General features: G+C 42.9%; 1 protein-coding gene across 2 annotated transcripts in view; it reads right to left on the bottom strand.

The window, feature by feature from the left end:
* The window catches only part of SCAMP1 (secretory carrier membrane protein 1), a 129,874-nt gene extending 116,705 nt beyond the window's left edge, over positions 1-13,169 (bottom strand). For both annotated transcript variants that reach the window (XM_033179947.1, XM_033179948.1), the window contains exon 1: positions 12,282-13,169. In XM_033179947.1, coding sequence (XP_033035838.1) covers positions 12,282-12,338 — 57 coding nt within the window. In that variant the 5' untranslated portion in view covers positions 12,339-13,169. The remainder of the gene's footprint in view (positions 1-12,281) is intronic.
* Between the last annotated feature and the right edge of the window lie 8,771 nt (positions 13,170-21,940).

Below are 21,940 nucleotides of genomic sequence, written 5' to 3'. Positions count from 1 at the left end.
AGAAAATGCTGGAATACCTAGTTTCATTGTACTTAATAGATACTGCCTTTTTTAAAAAAATAAATTGAAGGTTTGTAGCAACCCTGCATCAAGCAAGTCTTGCAGCATCGTTTTCCCAACAACAGATGTGCTCACTTCACGTCTCTAGTGTCACACTATGGTAATACTCACAGTATTTCAAACTTTTTCATTATCATTATGTCTGCTATGGTGATCTGTGATCAGTGATACTTGTTGTTACTATTTGTAACTGTCTTGGGGTGCCACAAACCATGCTCATAACACTGCAAACTTGATAAATGTTGTGTGTCCTGGTCGGGCACGATGGCTCACACTTGTAATCCCAGCACTTTGGGAGGCCATGGTGGGTGGATCACCTGAGGTCAGGAGTTTAAGACCAGCCTGGCCAACATGATGAAACCCCATCTCTACTAAAAATACAAAAATTAACCAGGTGTGGTGGTGCACACCTATAGTCCTAGCTACTCAGGAGGCTAAGGCAGGAAAACCGCTTGAACCTGCAAGGCAGAGGTTGCAGTGAGCCGACATCATGCCACTGCACTCCAGCCTTGGAGACAGAGAGAGACTCTGAATCAAAAAAAAAAAAAAAAATTGTGTGTCCTATTTCACCAACCAGCTGTTCTCCTCTGTCCCTCTTCTTGGGTCTCCCTATTCCCTGAGACATAACAATGTTGAAATTAGGCCAATTAACAACCCTACAATGGCCTCTAAGTGTCCGAGTGAAAGGAAGAGTCATGCATCTCTCATTTTAAAATCAAAATGTAGAAATGATTAAGTTCAGTAAGGAAGACAAGCTGAAAGCCAAGATAAGCCAAAGCTAGGCTTCTTTGAGCCAAAGAGTTGTGAATGCAAAAGAAAAGTTCTTGAAGGAAATTAAAAGTGCTACTCCAGTAAACACACAAATGATAAGAAACGAAACAGCCTTCTTGTAGTATGAAGCAAGGTTGAGCAGTCTGGATAGAAGATTAACCACAACATTCCCCTAAACCAAAGCCTAATCCAGACCAAGACCCTAACTCTCTTCAACTCTATGAAAGCTCGGAGAGGTAACGAAGCTGCAGAAGAAGAGGTGGAAGCCAGCAGAGGTTGGTTACGAGGTTTAAGGAAAGAAGCTGTCTCCATAACGTAAAAGTGCAAGGTGCAGTGGCACGATCTCAGCTCACTGCAACCTCCACCTCGCTGGTTCAAGCAATTCTCCTGCAGAGTCTCCCGAGTAGCTGGAACTACAGGCACCTGCCATCACACCCAGCTAATTTTTGTATTTTTGGTAGAGACAGGGTTTCACCATGTTGGCCAGGCTGGTCTCAAACTCCTGATCTCCGGTGAACCACCAGCTTCGACCTCTCAAAGTGCTGGGATTACAGGTGTGAGCCACCACGCCCAGCCTAAACAACTGATTCTCAAAAGGAGGTGAAACAGTCTTATATTGGAAGAAGATGCCATCTAAGACTTTCTGAGCTAGAGGCAGGACATGTCAATGCCTGGCTTCAAAGCTTCAAAGGACAGGTTTACTCCCTTGTTAGGGGAAAATGCAGCTGGTGACTTTAAGTTGAAGCCAATGTTCACGTACCACTCCAAAAATCCTAGGGCCCTTAAGAATTATGTTAAATCTACTTTGCCTGTGCTTTAGAAATGGAACTACAAAGCTTGGATGAGAGCACATTCGTTTGCAGCATGGTATACTGAATATTTTAAGCCCACTGTTGAGACCTACTGCTCAGAAAAAGATTCGTTTCAAAATATTACTGCTCAATGACAGTGCACCTGGCCACCCAAGAGTACTGATGGAGATGTACAAAGAGATTAATATTGTTTTCAGGCATAGCTAACATCCCTTTCGCAACCCACAGATCAAGGAGTCATTTCAACTTTCAAGTATTAGTATTTAAGAAATAAATTTCATAAGGCTATGGTTACCATAGACAGTGATTCCTCTGATGGATCTGGAAAAAGTCAATCGAAAATCTTGTGGAAAGGATTCACTATTCTAGATGTCATTAAGAACATTCATGATTCATGGGAGGAGGTCAAAATGTCAATATTAACAGGAGTTTGAAAGAAGTTGATGCAAACCCTTAGGAATGACTCAGAAGGGTTCAAGATTTCAGGGGTGGAAGTAACTGCAGATATGGTAGAAACACTGAAAGAACTAGAATTAGAAGTGGAATCTAAAGATGTGACTAAATTGCTGCAATCTCATGATTAAAATTAAACAGATAAGGAGTTGCTTCTTATGGATGAGCAAAGAAAGTGTTTTCTTGAGATGAAATCTACTCCTGGTGTTAAATCTATAAATTACATCTCGGGCAGTATGGCCATTTTCAAGATATTGATTCTTCCTATCCACGAGCATGGAATGTTCTTCCATTTGTTTGTGTCCTCTTTTATTTCATTGAGCAGTGGTTTGTAGTTCTCCTTGAAGAGATCCTTCACATCACTTGTAAGTTGGATTCCAAGGTATTTTATTCTCTTTGTAGCAACTGTGAATGGGAGTTCACTCACGATTTGGCTCTGTTTGTGTTATTGGTGTATAGGAATGCTTGTGATTTTTGCAAACTGATTTTGTATCCTGAGACTTTGCTGAAGTTGCTTATCAGCTTAAGGAGATGTTGCAAGGATCTAGAACCAGAAATACCATTTGACCCAACCATTCCATTACTGGGTATATACCCAAAGGATTATAAATCATGCTACTATAAAGACACATGCACACGTATGTTTATTGCGGCACTATTCACAATAGCAAAGACTTGGAACAAACCCAAATGTCCATCAGTGATAGAATTAAGAAAATGTGGCACATATACACCAAGGAATACTATGCAGCCATAAAAAAGGATGAGTTCATGTCCTTTGCAGGGACATGGATGAAGCTAGAAACCATCATTCTGAGCAAACTATCGCAAGGACAGAAAAACAAACACAGCATGTTCTCACTCACAGGTGGGAACTGAACAATAAGAACACTTGGACACAGGGTGGGGAACATCACACACCAGGGCCTGTCATGGGGTGAGGGAGGGGGAAGGGATAGCATTAGGACAAATACCTCATGTAAATGACGAGTTAATGGGTGCAGGACACCAACACGGCACATGTATACATATGCAAGAAACCTGAACGTTGTGCACATGTACCCTAGAAGTATAATAATAATTTTTTTAAAAAAAGAAAGAAACCTACTCCCGGTGAAGACGCTTATGAATATTGTTGAAATGACAGCAAACAATTGAGAACAGCACATAAAATTAGTTGATAAAGCAGTGGCAGGGTTTGAGAGGACTGACTTCAACTTTGAAAGAAGTTCTACTGTGGGTAAAATGCTATCAAACAGCACAGCATGCTACAGACAAATCTTCCATGAAAGGAACAGTCCACTAATGTGGCAAACTCCATCACTGTCTTATTTTAAGAAACTGCCACAGCTACCCCAACCATCAGCAACCACCACCCTTATCAGTCAGCAACCATCAACAACAAGGAAAGATGCTCTAACAACAAAAAGATTATGAGTCGCTGAAGGTTCTGATGATCGTTAGCATTTTTTTGCATTAAAGTATTGTTAAATTAAGGTATATACACCTTTTAGACATGTTACTGCACACTTAATACACTACAGTATACTATAAACATAACTTTTACGTGCACTGGGAAACAACAAATTCACATAACTTGCTTTATTGCAGTATTCACTTTATTAAGGTGATCTGGAACCAAACCTGCAATATCTCTGAGGTATGTCTGTATGCGTCTCTATAGGTTATACAACTTCTGCTTGCATTTCCTGCAAGTGCTGGAGAATGCCCTACCAAAAGACCACTGTCAGGCCATGCAAGCAGATTTTTAAATATCTATTTGGACAATATTTACCTTCAAGTAAACTTTGCCAGTTAACCTTAGATTCTTTTTCTAAAGCAACAAATAACAAGTTTATTCACATAACTAAGAACCCTTTAGGTATCTAATGGGAGCTCTCCTATTTGCCTTTAGCTCTCTGTAGACTAAATCTGCTGAGTAATTGAAACTTAAATTGTTCTTCCTATAACTTGATTCCAGTCCCATGACCATTTTGATTGTCCTCTTTGGGCATATCCCAGTATTTTCACAGCACTCTTTAAATATGCACAATTAAGAACAATACCCAAGGCCGGGCGCGGTGGCTCAAGCCTGTAATCCCAGCACTTTGGGAGGCCGAGACGGGCGGATCACGAGGTCAGGAGATCGAGACCATCCTGGCTAACACGGTGAAACCCCGTCTCTACTAAAAATACAAAAAACTAGCCGGGCGCGTTGGCGGGCGCCTGTAGTCCCAGCTTGGGAGGGTGAGGCAGGAGAATGGCGGGAACCCGGGAGGCGGAGCTTGCAGTGAGCTGAGATCCGGCCACTGCACTCCAGCCTGGGCGACAGAGCGAGACTCCGTCTCAAAAAAAAAAAAGAACAATACCCAGCTATTAGACCAGAATACTGTAGGATTATTAATTTTAAGGAACTGATCACTAATTTCATTAAGCCAATATATATTTTTCAGCAACTGTATCACACTGGTGGTTCATAGTAAGGAAACAACCAATAAATTATTTGGATCTGCACTTATCACTATTAAATATTAATTGTATTCCAAAAAATCTTTTGGTAATATCAGCATAAGAACAGTTTAGTTTCAAAAATTTCATAATTGCCATCATCTCATATGATTGTAGTTAAAGCTACAGGGCCAAAATAAAACTGTGTTCGAATCCTAGTTTTGTCACGTGGCACAGCAGCCTCCTACGGCAGCAGCCTTCCACTGGCCATATGAGATGCTCAACCCAGACAAAACGTTTTCTAAATATCTTAAGAATATTGACCATGGCAACTGACACTTCACCCTAAATAAAGATTGTCTCAAGAAGAATGACGAATGTGCTTTTTAAGGCATAGTTTGAACTCTGGTAAGATTAAAAAGAAACTGTTAAGAGAGCTGTGCCAGCCCGGACTAAAAAACCAGTTCAAAATAAATAGAAACTTCTGGGCTCCGAATTTTTAATGGGCAAGAAGCAGGCCAAAAATGCTACTCAGCTGCAACAGGGCTCATTCTTAAAGAAAAAAATTAATAAAGGACCTCTCAGAGGGTGGAGCCAAAAGCAGAAGAAAATAACAGGTGAAGGAACCAATACCAGGTAGCAGAACTGGGCCCTAATCAAGAAACACTCATTGTCCTCAATGTAGAGGACCCTAACAACATGTGCCTGGCTAGATTTCAGAATTGCTATAGATCAGCAGCTGCTACACGCCTCCCACTCTTTCCCTATTTGCATGGGAGTGTCTACTGAAGTTATCCTATGACTGCCTTGCCATTTTATGCTGGGTGTATCTTTAGTTCATAGGTCTGTCTCCAGTCAAGAAGTGGGGCCTATTGCTTGCCACTCCTTTTAAAATCTAGGCTGAACTTGTGCCTTGTTTTGACCAATAGAATATAGCAGAAGTGGCATATGACTCAAGAAGCCTTGTAGCTTCAGCTCTTACCTTCTGGGAGCACTGCTGCTACTATGCACAAAGCCCACTTATTACTAGTAGAGAGGCTACACGAAAGACAGCCAATTGCTGTGCCCACTGACATCTCCAGGTAACCACCAGGCACTTGAGTAAGGATATCTGAAATCATAAACCAGGTGACTGAAGCCACTTGAGTAACTCCAGAAAAGAATATTAAAAAATAGAAAAAACCTGCCCAGCTAAGTCTAGCTCAAATAACAGAGTCGTGAGCAAATAATTGTTATTGTAAGCCATTATATTTTGGGATTGTTACATAGCAACAGATAAGTGAGACAGTGGTAAATAAGATAATGATGTATCTTACAAAGGATGGCATCTTAAGTTGATGAAATATAACAGCAGCTCGATATGTGCTTTTTAAAAATATTAACATGAGGAAAAATGAGCAGGAATTCATGCAGTTGACATGAACGTAAAATAACACATGCCCACAAACTACAACCACTATGTTCCGGATTAATGTTAAAAGATAGTTTTCAAAGTGTGACAATCACAAAGGAAATCCTCAGAATGCTTTCCTAGTGCTATCCAATCTCCAAACTCAAAATTGTTTATCTTTTTTGTTTGTTTTGGGGGTTTGTTTTTCTTTTTGAGATAGGGTCTCACTCTGTTGCCCTCCAGTCTCAGTCTCCCAAGTATCTTAGACTACAGGTGTGCACCACCACACCCAGCTAACTTTTAAATTTTAGTAGAGATGGAAGTCTCACTATATTGCCCAGGCTGGTCTCAAATTCTTGGGTTCAAGCAATCCTCCTGCCTTGCCTTCCCAAAGCACTGGGATTACAAGCATGAGCCATCATGTCCAGCCTCAAAATTTTAAACAGATAAGGGAGGAGTGAAATCAACTTGTAAGTATCATTGTCAATGTAAATGAAATCGATGGATGACATTCTTGATGTTACAAAATGAAAATTAAGGTCTGAATGTTTGTGTTTCCTTAAAAATCACATGCTGAAACCTATCACCAATGTGATGGTATTAGAAGATGAAGCCTTTGGAAGGTGATCAGGTCAGCAGTGCTCTGCTCTCAAGAATGGGATTAATATCCCTATTTCTTAAAAAAAAAAAAAGGCCCCAGAGGCCAAGTGTGGTGGCACACATCTGTAATCCCAGCACTCTGGGAGACTGAGGCAGGTGGATCACTTGAGGCCAAGAGTTCAAGGCCAGCCTGGCCAGTATAGTGAAACCCTGTCTCTACTAAAAATACAAAAATTAGCTGGGCAAGGTGGCACGCACCTGTAATCCCAGCTACTCAGGAGGCTGATGCACGGGAATTGCTGGAGGTAGAGGTTGCAGTGAGCCAAGATCGCACCACCGCACTCCAGCCTAGGCAACAGAGTGAGAGACTCCATCTCAAAAAAAAAAGGCTAGGCATGGTGGCTCACGCCTGTAATCCCAGCACTTTGGAAGGCCAAGGCGGGTGGATCACAAGGGCAAGAGATGGAGACCATTCTGGTCAACATGGCAAAACCCCGTCTCTACCAAAATACAAAAAATTAGCCGGGCGTGGTGGTGCACGCCTGTAGTGCCAGCTACTCAGGAGGCTGAGGCAGGGGAATTGCTTGAACCCAGGAGACGGAGGTTGCAGTGAGCCGAGATTACACCAGCCTAGCCGACAGAGCAAGACTCCATCTCAAAAAGAAAAGAAAGAAAAGAAAAGAAAAGAAAAGAAAAAAGGGCCCCAGAGAGCTGCCATCCCCTTCTGCCATGTGAGGACACAAAGAAGATGTAATCAATGAGCAAGAGGCCTTCACCATACACTGAATCTGCTGGGACCTTGATTCTGGACTTCATAGCCTCCAGAGTTCTGGGCAATAAATTTCTGTTGTTTATAAATTACCCACTGTGAGGTACTATATTTTGTTATAGCAGCCCAAACAGACTAAGACAAAAGAATAACACACTTGAATTATGGGTCTTTTCCAATTTTCTTTTTTTTTTTTTTGAGACGAAGTCTTGCTCTGTCACCCGGGCTGGAGTGCAGTGGCCGGATCTCAGCTCACTGCAAGCTCTGCCTCCCGAGTTTATGCCATTCTCCTGCCTCAGCCTCCGGAGTAGCTGGGACTACAGGTGCCCGCCACCTCGCCCGGCTAGTTTTTTGTATTTTTAGTAGAGACGGGGTTTCACCGTGTTAGCCAGGATGGTCTCGATCTCCTGACCTCGTGATCCGCCCGTCTCAGCCTCCCAAAGTGCTGGGATTACAGGCTTGAGCCACCGCGCCCGGCTAATGGGTCTTTTCAAATTTTCAACTTCAACTCTTAGAATGCCACTAGATTACTGTAACTTAAAAGATAACCTAAGTGAGAATGCTGAATTTTAGGCCATTTTTTAAAAAAATTTTCAATAGACTAAAATTAATTTTTTTGAGGCCAAAACAAAATGGACACCATGCTCAATTTTAATATAGAGACACTTTATTAGGGAGGAACTATGTGTCGTGAAAAAGCACCAGAATTCAGACAACCTTGGTCTAGTCCAGCAGGCTGATACTGGCAAAGCACTTAATTACTTTTAGCTTTGATTCCTTGACTATGATCAGTCAAACAGCTACTACCAGCACTCCAGAAGAGCCAAAAAGAACATAAATTTCACTGAAATCATAGCTAAGCATACAGAGATTATTAAACAAAAAAATTTTTTTTTGAGACGAGTCTCACACTGTCGCCCAGGCTGTAGTGCAGTGGCATGATCTTGGCACACTGCAGCCTCCACCTCCTGGGTTCAAGCAATTCTCCTGCCTCAGCCTCCCAAGTAGCTGGGATTACAGGTGCCCGCCACCACACCCAGCTAATTTTTTGTATTGTTGGTAGAGACTGGGGTCTCACTATGTTGGCCAGGCTGATCTCGAACTCCTGACCTCGTGATCCACCCACCTCGGCCTCCCAAAGTACTGGCATTACAGGCGTGAGCCACCGCGTCCAGCCATTAAACAGAATTTCTTAAATTACTATTAATACTAAATATTAGTACCTAATTAAAACCACCATACATTAAGCTCTTATTACATGCTAATTGTATGTTCATCTAATCCTATTTACAATCCTATAGAGAATGTACTATTACCCTATTTTACAAAATAGTAAACTGAGTCTTAAAGAGGTTAAGTAACTTTCCAAGGTCTCACAACCAGTTAGCGACAAAGCCAGGATCAAGCCCAGATCTTTTCAAATTCTTGAGCCAAAACTTTTTAATCCTATCCTCTGCTGCCTCCCGACAAGAGCCTCAACTCTAACCTCCAAATACAAAACAAGAATTTTGGTATCAAAAATGCAACCAGAGAGTGCATACAGCGTCACCAGCAATGGACTAGAAATCAGGAGACCTAAGTTCTAATGCTAGTTCTATACTACCTACACAAGGGCATAAGACAATGAGCAAGTGTGCCTCTGTGGGCTTCGTTTTTTTAATCTTTGAGATCTGACTGAATATATTTTAAGAATTTGCCTTCCTAGCTGTTAAATTCTAATTCTCCTCATAATTTAAAAATTACATTAATTTAAATGTTATTTAACTATCCTATTCAATCAATTATCATATGTTAATATGCAAAAGCATATTAGAAAGCATGAAGATTTTCTGACCACTTACTAATTTCTCCCTTGTATGAACAAACTGCACTTGTTCTGGCACTTAACCATACACTCTTATGCTGACTTGTAAGAGCCTATATTGCTGACCTCTTCTGGTTATTAAACTCTCCCCTTTTATTCATTTTCCAAGCATATTTGTCTCACTGTTAGACTAATAGCCATAAGGACAGAGATATTTCTTCAGTATTTGTTGAATGAATAAATAACAGAAAACAAAGGACATACAGCAATTCTTCAATAATTACATGTTGACTATATAGAAAATATGTTTCCCTCTCTAGCTTTAAAACCCCATTTTAACAGCTCAAGAGTGGATCTTCAGAAACTTGTACATACTTAATCATCTATTTTATTTTGGACCACTAAGATTTCCAGTTATTCCAAGTTTCTTGATGTGTAATGAAAACCATTCAAATTTCATAAAACCATTCACTGAGCCTAGCACAACCACTAGAATATAAAGCAGGGGCTCAACCAAAAAAAAAAAAAAAAAAGAATTGAATCCAGCAAAAATAACCTTACAACAACCAATAAAATCAAGTAAACCACTATAGTTATATTATATAAGGAGAACAGACTCAAACTACTTTCATGATATGGCTCAAACAAAGATGCTTGCAAAAGTATTCCTAACATAAAAGTGAAGGAAAAGAAATGTTAAAAAAATGAAAAAGGCAATGGAAACCAAATAGGATTTAATGAAAAAGAAATCAGCATAGTTACCAAATGCGAAATATCATATACTTGAAAATAAGAGCTTTATCTTCAAATACTGAAAATAAAAAGATTTGAAAAATGATCGGCCAGGCACGGTGGCTCACGCCTGTAATCCCAATACTTTGGGAGGCCGAGGCGGGCAGATCACGAGGTCAGGAGTTCAAGATCAGCCTGGCCAACACAGTGAAACCCCAACTCTTATAAAAATACAAAAAGTTAGCCAGGCGTGGTGGCAGGCACCTGTAATCCCAGCTACTAGGGAGGCTGATCATAAAGTAACACAAATGAGTCTGGGAACATTTCAGATTTAAGTAGAGTATCAGAAATGTTATTTCAAAAATCACTTTTACATAAATATAAGAAAAAGTAAAAAGACAAAATATAGATATTAAACTATACTTTTGAGAAGAGGAGGGGCAGGTGAATATAAACAGAAATGGAAAAATAAAGGGTCAGACACACTGACAGTGCTGTAAGTCACTAAAATCAAAGATCATAAGCAGAAATGTGTGTACAACCAAGTCTCCTTTAGACCTAAATGAACTGTCCCTGAAGCATTTTTCAAACTTGAATAATCATTGTCCTGAGTCCATCCACTTATAAAGATTTATAATGTTATGCCACAATGAATATTTAAAACAACTCCTAGGTTTAGAAATACTACAGCAACTTTATGAATGTCACAAGAGGAAGTGTCATGGCAATATTAGATGTCACAAAAGGACAGTCTGGGCTAAGATGAAGACAATGTCTTGCCCTAACAAGAGAGCCAGTTAATATGAAATGAACCATGAAATGGAATGACCAAGTAGAAAATACACTGCCAAATCGTCAGATGCTGGATAAAGAGTGTCAATGAATTATCTGAATTAGGAAAGGCTAAAAGGTTCTTGATGTTTTATCTTCAAAATATTTTAAAATAACACCCATTTAACAATTTATGAACGGTCTCTTTAGAAAGTCTACCATTTAAGAATAACCCGATTTTCCACAACATGGAAGCAAGTCCAATACTAATTGAAACAAAACTGCCGGGGGAAAAAAAATGTCTTAAAATGCAACCATGTCACTGAAAGGTACAGGCCAGTTGTACTGAATTTTCTTAAGTGACATTAGGGACAATGAAACAGTGACTGAGTCTAATTCTACACTGCTACAAAGTGAGTGGAGTTGTCAATAATAACCAGGATCATTTCATTAAAATAATCCTCCTTGGAATTATCAGGCATTTAATAATCAGAGCAGAAATATTTTTCCTCTTCCAGGATTCTTAATGAAAGATAAAATCAGGAGTAAAAAGATGTAAACTCAACAAGCCAGAAGTGACACCTGTGTGACCACAAATTAAGAGTTACTGTTTTATTCTGCGTGATTGCAAATTAAGGTTACTATTGCACACGGCCGGGGGGAGGGGGGATTGAGATACAACTTCAACCAACAGTTGGAAACAAATTACACGTGCAAACAGTTACACTCATTAGGAAATCCAGAATACTTTCAAAGAGAGTTATTTAGATGTTGCATTCATTTAAACGCAGACGATGAACATCTCAGCCGCCTTCCTTTGCAGGATTCTGTGCCAAGCCCTTCCGAAGCTGGGGTTGATAAGGTCGACTCCAAGAAGAAAAGCAGCTCAAGTGGGAAATGGTATCCTCACATGGCCCAGAGAACCGGTGACGCACTAGGTGCTTGGAAAATATCCCATCGTTTACCTTGCTAGAAGCAGCTGGGTAGGGAAGAGGTCGTCCACGTGCACTATTGTTTTCCAGATATGTTTATTTATTTTTAACTTCTGCTTTGGTATCAATACCCTCAACCTCAGCCTAACAGGGAGAGGGGGGATGGCAGCGCCACTGGTGGTATTTGGTTGCAACACAAGTTTAAAAAATGAAAACACAACCTTTTTTTTTAATTGCAGCATACTCGGTGCCCTCACCTCTCTCCTCCTCCACACCTCTGCCATCACCCCACGCAGCTCTCCGCCGCCGCCACCTCGGGTCCCCATGACAACCCCACCCCAGGGCGGGCTCCCCTCCACCGCCTCCCGGCCCTACCAGCCACACTTGCCTGGCAAGGGGCGACTCCACCTGCCCTCGGCTCTCACTCTCCCCGCTCCTGAGAGGCGGGCCAGGACACCTCCAGGCGCGCGGGCCCAGTCCCGGCTGCAGGCACGACCCTCACCAGTCGGGGACGTGTGGAAGGGCGGCCGGGCACGAGCTGAGGAGGTTCCACCTCCAAACCCCAAAACCCAAACGAGTGACGCGGGGCCGGGGGCCAAATGGGGTACTGCGGCCCCGCGCCCCTCTCTGGGCTGCTAAGGGGAGCCGAGGGGCAGGCGCAGTGGGCGAGAAGGAACTCGTCCGTTTTCACAAACAACGACGCGTCGCGGCGGCAGGAGATGCTGGGGCCGAAGCTCACCTTGAAGGGATTGTTGAGATCCGGGTCGGCAAACGGGTTACTGTCGAAATCCGACATCTCTCTGGCTCTCGGCGTCACCCACCCGACCCAGGCGCAGAGAGAGAGACGAGGCGAGGCCGCCGCCCCCCTGCGCGCTCACGTCGCCGCCGCCGAGCAGATCCGGGTGCAGCTCGCGGGCCACCCAGCCGGCCGCGCCACTGAGCATGCCCGGTGCGGCGGGCTCCCGGCCGCGGCGCCGCTCGCGTTCGCCGTCCCGTTCCTCCGGGCCCGGATCCCACGCTCCGGGCTTTGGCTGCGACCGAGTAGGGAGTTGGGGCTGAGGAACCGGGAACTCAGAGCGGATGAAAGCGTCCCACACGCCACGAGCCCGCGGGATTCTCGGAGAGTATGGGACGCTTTCCCTCCGCTCTCAGCCGGAGGCCGGCTGCGTCCGCCCCTGCTCCGTCTCGTGAAGACCAATTTCAAATCAGCTCCCCGGGGCCCAGCGTGACTTAGGGAAGTGGTGGCATTTTGTGGGGAGGACGCACATTTGCCAGGTTGAGGGAGGCAGCCCGAGTCGCGGGCCGCGCACCCCGCGAGCAGTGCCGTTAGATCGTCGGACGCCGGCACTGGAGAGGCCACAGCACTGCCAGCCGCAGATCACCTCCCCGGGGCGGGGGCGCGGCCGTTGCTACGGGTTTTTGAGCACTCCTGACCCCACCTGAGAATCCTGGCCTCCCATCTTCCGGTCTCTCTGACTCTTAAGTTGCTGCTAAATCACGGAGAGCAGCCTTGGCGCTGCGGGTCCCAGCTTGATCCAAGGAGCCTGGAGGAGATGAGATTTAGTCCCAAGGGCCGGCCCTGGCTGCCATCCTCCGGAATCTGCAAAATGGCTACTTCTTCAGAAATAATGGGAGAGGGATGGCAAGAGCCCAGAGATCAGGCCCTCGAGTATTAACTCTAGCATTTGGGCACCGAATAGACACTTTTGGATTTTCCCTAGTCTTTTCCAACACCAAGGACGAGATGATCAAAAGATGTGTTAAGAAATGCATTTGTACCGGCCGGGCGCGGTGGCTGACGCCTGTAATCCCAGCACTTTTTGGGAGGCCGAGGCGGGCGGATCACAAGGTCAGGAATTCGAGACCAGCCTGGCCAGTATGGTGAAACCCCGTCTCTACTAAAAATACAAAAATTATCCCGGGGTGATGGCGGACGCCTGTAGTCCCAGCTACTCAGGAAGCTGAGGCAGGAGAATCACTTGAACCCGGGAGGCGGAGGTTGTGGTGAGCCGAGATCGCGCCACTGCACTCCAGCCTGGGAGACAGAGCAAGACTCCGTCTCAAAAAAAAAAAAAAAAATCACTGGTACCATTCCTTCCCCCCACCCCGCCCCACCCACCAAACTTATTGAAAGAGCATCGCTTTCCTCACTTTTCCTTCTCCCCAACAGGAAAGCACTTAGATGAAGCTACAGGAAGCCAGAAATCTTTTGACTTGGTGGGTACCGGAGGGTTGGAAGAATCTAGATTGAGTATTCCTTGGCCTTTGGGGAGCTTGCTCTATGCAAAGTCACCTGGGAAATGATACTTCCCCCACTGTGAAACACTAGCTAGAGATGATAGACAAAAAGCACATTTGTTGTAATCTCCCTTTGACGGGATCTAGGTTGGGATAGATGTCGAAGCAGCTGCTTCTAGGTAGTCAACGAAGATGTCAACTAGTAAATGGCAACAGACAAGGATGATCACAGCAGAGTTGTAAGATTCTAGATATCAAAAAGTGCAAGCAGTCTATTGTACTCACCATCGCATCCTCAGCAGCTGCCCAGTGCCCGGTTTTAACTTGCTGCTCAGTATATGTGTCAGGTTTTAATCCCAATTCTGATACTACCTGTGCTATTCTTTTCACCTCTCTGAGTCTGTAAAGGATTATTTAAGAATTAACATAAACAAGATACAGAAAAGTGTCCTGCATGTATATGTAGTGCCTAACAAATATTGGTTGAACGTCAAAAGTGGCAAGGAGGCTCAGTATGTTCTTATACGCTTTGCCTCCTTTCTCCCAAGCAAGGATGTCCTTGCCTAGCTCATCTGTTCCTCTCACCACTTTTGCCCTCACTCCCTCCACCTGTCCTCCAAATGACTCAAAATAATCAGCACTATTTATTATGCATCTACTATGTTCCAAGACAATGAGGATCAACTGAGCCTGCATTGCAGAATGGAAATTTCCAACTATGTTGTGTTTACAGCTAATGATATTTGCACCTAACGCAAAGGTTTGCAGACTTTACTGTTATAGAATAATTTGGAATACCTGTTGAAGATGCAGACATCCACCTCACCATACCTCCTAAGATTCCGCTTGAAAGGATCTGAGATAGGGGCTCTGGATCTGCATTTTTTATTTTTTACATCTCTATACATTATTTTACATAAATGTATAAATGGAGTCATGACATACATATTGAATTTTTCACTTAAAAAATTTTTTTATTCCTTGTATTCCCTCTTCTCTTCCCCTACATTAACAACCTAGTACATTTCTTTAAATATTCTTATAATAGTGTATATCTACACTTAAAATAACATGTAATTGTATAAAAACATAATACATATCCATGCAGATATACATACACTCTAATACTGAGCTTTGGCATTGTCTTGAAAAAGTGAGATTATATGCATATTTTTCTGCAGCTGTTTTTCTCAATACTTATGGCAGAGTTTCTCAGCAAGATGTGCATTGGCAGACAAACAGTCTTAAGGTTTCTTCCCCTAGTATGCCACATAAATATTACCACTTTTTATGTGTAGCATGCCTATAGAGTGAAAAGGGAAGCATGGCCTAATGGAAACCATACATCTAATTCATTATTCTTAACAACAACTGCAAAAATCAGCATATGTAAAGGATCTCAGGTGAATTTTTTTTTTTTTTTTTTTTTTCAGACCAAGTCTTACTCTGTCACCCAGGCTGGAGTGCAGTGGCACAATCTTAGCTCACTACAACCTCCACCTCCCTGGTTTAAGCAATTCTCCTGCTTCAGCCTCCCGAATAGTTGGGATTATAGGCATGCACTACCACACCCGGCTAATTTTTGTATTTTTAGTAAAGACAGGGTTTCACTATGTTGGCCAGGCTGGTCTTGAACTCCTGACCTCAAATGATCCAGGCCGCCTCTGCCTTCCAAAGTGCTGGGATTACAGGCATGAGCCACCATGCTTGGCCGACCTCAGATGATTTTGATGGTGGCTGACCACACTTTGGGAACACTGATATGAGGACATTCAGACATGTGGTCCATGGGTAAGGATCTTAATCTGTTTGTGTTGCTATAAAGGAATACTGGAGGCTGGATAATGTATGAAGAAAAGAGGTTTATTTGACTCATGGTTCTGCAGGCTATATGGCTTCAGATGAGGGCCTTATGCTGCTTCCACTCATGGCAGAAGGCAAAGGGGAGCCTTCATGCAGAGATCACATGGCTAGAGTGCAAGATGGGGCATCAGGGGAGAGAAAGGGAGAAGATGGTGCTAGGCTCTTTTCAACAACCTGTTCTCAAGGGTGATAATTCACTCTCAGGAAAATAGCACCAAGCCATTTGTGAGGAATTCACTCATATGGCCCAAACACCTCCCATCAGGCCCCAACTCCAGCACTGGGACTCATATTTCAACATGACACTTTGCAGGTCCAAAGCCATACCCAAACCATAGCAGGGAGCTTATTAATTTATTAGCCTCCATGAAATTTAGAATTATAGAATGTGAGAGCTGAGAAGGAACCTCAGCCTGTCTCATGATTGAAGAAACTAAAGTTTGGACAGGTTAAGTAATTTGTCTCAGACACCAAGGAAATGAATGGGGAAACGTGGAACAGAACTCAGGTCTCTTGACTCGTGTTTTAGACATTAAATGAATAAGTTATTAAATGAATTATTCCATATGAATAATTTCATATAAAAAGAAGAAATGCTATGTGCAAGGTAGACAGAAAGTACACAAGAAGCCTCATTTGGTGCAGGAGTTCATTTTACGGAAGCTACCTCCTAAATTTGGTAGAACAAAACCAGTCTATGCCCCCTCTCCTGCAAACCAACAGTTTGATCTTGATCATGTCAACTCACCTTTCTAACCAGAGTTTCTACTCTAGTACATCATTCAAGTATTTCTTGAGCAACTAAAACAGTGATGTTGTGGATAAAGCAGTAAACCAGATGCAAGGGTAAGGCCTGCTCCAGAAAACTTCCTACAAGGCCTAGAACGTGGCTAAATGATATCTCAGATCCTTTGGACAGTTCTAACATTCTATTAATCTGGGACAGTGGCTCACTCCTCCCTAACCCTATTTCTTTTTCCTTCAGAGTGTGCCTCGCACCATCATCATGCTGCTTCTACTCAGTCTGACACATTTAATTGGTGAACCTATTAAGCATGGTCTAGAGTCTGAATTCCTTGTTTTCTAAACTGCCTAGCTTATAGCTGGGGAATGCTAGGAAAATGCCAAGTTAGATGTTTACGTTTCTTGCCTCAAAAGGTTCACTGGATTCTGAGTTCACTGATGGGTTAGAACTGAAATCCCTCATCTCTTGCAGTGGGTCTAGTCTCCAGATTTGCTGCTGTGTCTGCTGATACCCTTGACGCCCCAGCACCAGCCTATCTGGCTCCCTATACTACCACTGGCTACATTTTCAGGAGATAACAGAGGAGATGCAGGCATTGTGTGGTAGGCCAAATAATCCCCCCCTCGCTCAAAGATGTCCATGCTATAATCCCTAGAATCTGTAAATATGTTACCTTACATGGCAAAAGAGACTTTGCAGGTGTAATTAAGGTTAAGAACCTTGAGAGGAGAGGATTATCCTGGATTATTCAAGTAGGCTCAATATAATCACGAGTCCTTAAAAGTGGAAGAGGAAGGCAGAAGAGTTGCTGACTTTGAAGATTGAGGAAGGGGTTCATGAACTAGGGCGTGTGAGTGGCTTCTAGAACCTGGAAAGAACCCTCAGCTGACCGCCAACAAGGAAATGGAGATTTCAGTCTTATAGACTCAAGGAACTAAATTCTGCCAATGATCAATGTACAAGAAAATAGATTTTTCCCTTGAGCCTCCAGAAAAGAACCTAGCCTTGCTGACACTTTGATTTTAGACTGGTGAAATTCATGCTGAACTTATGACCTACAGAGTTGTAAAAAAAAATTTCTTGGTTGTACAGATTATTTTGTTAGAAAATGAAAAAAACCAAATTTTTGTATTAAGATGCTAAATTGGTAGTAATTTGTTACAGCAGACACCATCTAATACAGATGCTTCTTGATTTACAATGGAGCTATACCCTGATAATCCCCATCATTATATGAAAATGCATTTAATACCCCAATAAACCCATTGTAGAGTCGAAAAATCATATATCAAACCATTGCAAGTCAGGAACCACCTGTCCACACTGCTGGGGTGTGGAAAGTAGAAGAAAGAAAAGGGACACACACTCAGTTTCCCGGTGAGGGACACACACTCAGTTTCCCGGTGAGGGACACACACTCAGTTTCCTGGTGTGCCAAGAGACTTCCAAGCAGCAGAACCAAGTGAAAAATGCAAAGGGTGTTGATGAAAGAAACTGAATGTCATTTGACTTGTCCTGAGTGAAGATCCTCAGTTATGCCCAACTTTTAACTATGTAAATAGCATAGAGACAGTATTCTTTTTAAAAAGGAATATACAAACCAACTGTATTTGGCTTTGGAGTCAAAGTTTACTATTAATAAAGGGAAAAAGCAGATTTTTCCACTCTTCCTCTTCACCAAATTCTGCAATACTCTCTGAATGTGTGTTATTCTGTCCTGTAATTGATGTCATCATCATATATCTTCCAATTGGCCATAGTACCTTGAAGGCAGGGTTTGTATGTTTTTCAACATTGTCACTCCAGCATCTGACATGGTGCTGGCACATAATTAGTGGATGAGTGAATAAATGCCACAGCTTCCATTTGAGGCTTAACATCTTTGCTTCCATTACTAAAATACTATTTGAATGACTCTTCCCTCACTGCAAATGCTATCTTCTTAAACGTCTTTATTAAGTACTCCTTTGCCTAAAAACTTTCATGATCTCCTTGTCAGCTACAGGAGAAACACTAAATTCAGTATCATATCACTCACGGTCCTTCCTCACATGGCCTCATTAGCCTCACATTAGCCAGGTGTGGTGGCGCCTGCCTGTAATCCCAGCTACTTGGGAGGCTGAGGCAGGAGAATCACTTGAACCTGGGAGGCAGAGGTTATGGTGAGCCAAGATCGTGCCATTGCACTCCAGCCTGGGCAACAAGAGCAAAAAAGGTATGCTTTCAGCTGTACCTTTCCCCCACTGGCTCTCTACATGCATTTATTTATGTATCTGCTTCCTCTTTTTTTTTTTTTTCAAATTTTAGGTCTTATAGTGCAACCCACTAGTGGGTCATAAACTCAATTTAGAAGGCTATGACCAGCACATTTTAAAAGAGAACAGAAAATATCCAAGTATGTAGCACACAATAAACAGAAGCTGCACAAAACCTTGTTTCAGTTGCAAGTGCGTGTCAACTTAAAATTTATTTATTGTGGTCATGGCTGTAAACTGAGAATTCCTCAAGGACAGATTATGTTTTATTTTATTATGATTGTTGGCTTTCATTATTCCTAGTCCTTATCACAGTGGCTGGTAAAACAATTATAACTTTGTTCATTTGTCAAATGAACCAGACTGAACTAAGGGTATTTTGGAGTTAAAGACCACCAGGCTATGCCAACAGCACAAAGTCAAGTACTGTGGCTTTCCTCGAGGGATCAAGGCAGTCTGCCTGTCTCCATAGGACTCCCTCAGTTCTCCCACATTATCACAGCATATGCACTTGGGGCCCAACAGCAATGCCACTGTCGCCTCCCAGTCAATTCACAAACTGCTATGAAACATCTCTGGGGTAGGGTTCTGACCTTGACCCTAGAAGAAACCTGAAATATAGAGGCTTAGTCCTGGAACCAGGATGAGGGTGAAGCCACAGAGGCTTCTAGGGCACCAATTTTAAGGAGACATTCACTTTCAGGGTCGAGCAAGTAGCAACCCTGCATTCAGTCCTTTCCCTATCTTCTAACCAAGTTGGCGAAATCACACAAGCACAAAGAAGCACCAGGGCCTTTGCAGGAAGGCCAGCCTGGGTTCAGATTTCTGATGTGCGGCGTTCTGGGTTGTGCAACTCTTCAGGCAAATTGCTTATCTTCCCTAATCCTCACGTTCCTCTCACCTCCTTCATTACCATGCTAATTCAAGCCATCAACCTCTCTCACCTGGATCACTGCCATAGTGTCTTAACTAGCCTCCCTGCCTCCACCCTTGTCCTCCTACAATTTATTCTCCACACAGTGCCGAACTGATTTTTTTTTTTTTTTTTGAGATTACAAAACTGATTCTTTTAAAATGTTAGTGAGGCTGGGTGTGGTGGCTCACGCCAGTAATCCCAGCACTTTGGGAGGCCTAGGTGTGCAGATCACCAGAGGTCGGGAGTTCGAGACCAGCCTGACCAACATGGAGAAACCCATCTCTACTAAAAATACAAAATTAGCCAAGTGTGGTGGCGCCTTGGGAGGCTGAGGCAGGAGAATCACTTGAACCCAGGAGGCAGAGGTTACGGTGAGCCGAGATCGTGCCATTGCACTCCAGCCTGGGCAACAAGAGCAAAACTCCGTCCCCAAAAAAACAAAAACAAAAACAAAAACAAAAGAAGTAGATGACAGCATGGCCCTCGTCCACTCAAAGCCCTCTAATAGTTTCCCAGCTGTATCAGGGTAAAAGATTGGGCCTTGCAAGTCCCTATGGATTCCGGCCCCTACTGCCGCTCTAACTTTATTTCCTATTCCTCTCCTTCATATTATCTTGGTGAGGAGGCCAGGGGGCCTGAAACATTTCACATGTCCCCCAGGCATGCTCCCACCACAGAGCTTTTTTCCTTCTGTTTCCTCTGCCTGGGTGCAGTTCCCGCCTCTGACTGAGTGGCTCACACATTCTCTCATCTCCTGCAAGTCTTCGCTCAATTGTTACTTTCTCAGTAAGGCCCTTCCTGACCTCCCTTCAAAAAATATTAGCCCTCTACTTTCACACTTCCTCCTTCCCTGCTGTATTTTGCTCTAAAATGCCTTGCACCACATGACATACTCTACTCCCAATAGAATATAAGCTCCTTGAGGATAAGAATTTTTGCCAGTTTTGATCACAGAGATCTCAATGGCTAAGACATAAGAATAGGGGCTCAAAACTATTGAATGAATGAATCAATCAATCAAATAGGGGTAATAATAGCCCCTCCTAGAATTATGAGACTTAGATTAGAGGATGCTCAATAAATGGTAACTATTATGATTAAGGGACAATTAGGAACTCAAGACATTAGTGAAAGAATAACTAAGAAAAGGTTAAAAAGTGCAAAAGCCGTTTAAGATGAGCAAAGGCAATAGGCACAGCAGAGGCATTCAGAGGGGAGTGGGGTGGTTGTGCCTGGAGTGGGCTGTGGAAGCTTCAGAGAAAAGGGAGGATTTTACTCGGGCCTTGAAGGCCTGATGATACTGCTATCAGCGTGAAGCATGGAAAGGACAAAAGAGCACACCCGTTGGGGCAAAAAGCTTGCACACAAGCACATATGTGAGAGAGCACAAGACAGAGGCGCTTTCACCATCTCACATTCGCTGTGGGAGAGACGTCAGGAAAAAAGGTAGCAAGAGAAGAGGTGCTCTCCTTTCTCCGCAGGTGCTTTTGTATATTTATCAGTTATCTTCAACGTAATGAGTTGACCACTAGCAAGCGGTAGATGCACACCACCACCCATTATCCAGCTGGCTGCCTTCCAAGCTCACTGCCTAAGCCAAGCCCAGTCCAACCAGCTGTCTACAGTAACCCACCCTTTCCCATGTGATTATATGTTGTTCAAGAGACTGAGTGGTCTGAGTATACCCCAACTAATTACAAAGGAATCATAGTGGCATTCCTTTATGATTCATTGTATTAAAGTATTCTATGTCACAGGAACACAATAGACATAACAAAAATAGATATATTTTTGAGTCTCAGTTTACCTATACATGCACATAGTCTCCTCTACCAAGAATGCCCTTCTGTCACTCAATTTCCACAAGTCAAAGTCCAGTCAATGCCTCATGGCCAATTTCAAATGATACATCCTATAGAAATTCTTACTAGATATCCATAATCCAAATTTGTCTCTCCTGTCCCTATAGTATACAAAACAATTTGTTATAGAATTCATAGTAGACCCATCTCCTATGAATATAAAGTTATTACTACATGCCAGTGATTATGGTGAGCTCTCCATAAATATTTGTGAATGAATGAATGAATGTATCTGTCTATCTCCATTATATGAGCTTCTGAAGGCAGGAAGAAATTTCATTTTTTTAGCATAGCTTCTGTATTCCTCCATTCTCACATTGCTATAAAGAACTACCTGAGACTAGATACTTTATAAAGAAAAAAGATTTAATTGGTCCATGATTGGGGAGACCTCAGGAAACTTACAATCATGGTGAAAGGTGAAAGGGAAGCAGGTACATCCTACTTGGCTGGAGCAGGAGGCAGAGCGAGAAGGGGGCGATGCTACATACTTTTAAACAACCAGGACTCATTAGAACT

This window comes from Trachypithecus francoisi, unplaced genomic scaffold, assembly GCF_009764315.1.
Source record: "Trachypithecus francoisi isolate TF-2019V2 unplaced genomic scaffold, Tfra_2.0 Lachesis_group2, whole genome shotgun sequence".
Lineage (NCBI taxonomy): Eukaryota > Metazoa > Chordata > Mammalia > Primates > Cercopithecidae > Trachypithecus > Trachypithecus francoisi.
Note: the sequence above shows the minus strand (reverse complement) of the source record. Positions and strands in the feature narration are given on the sequence as shown.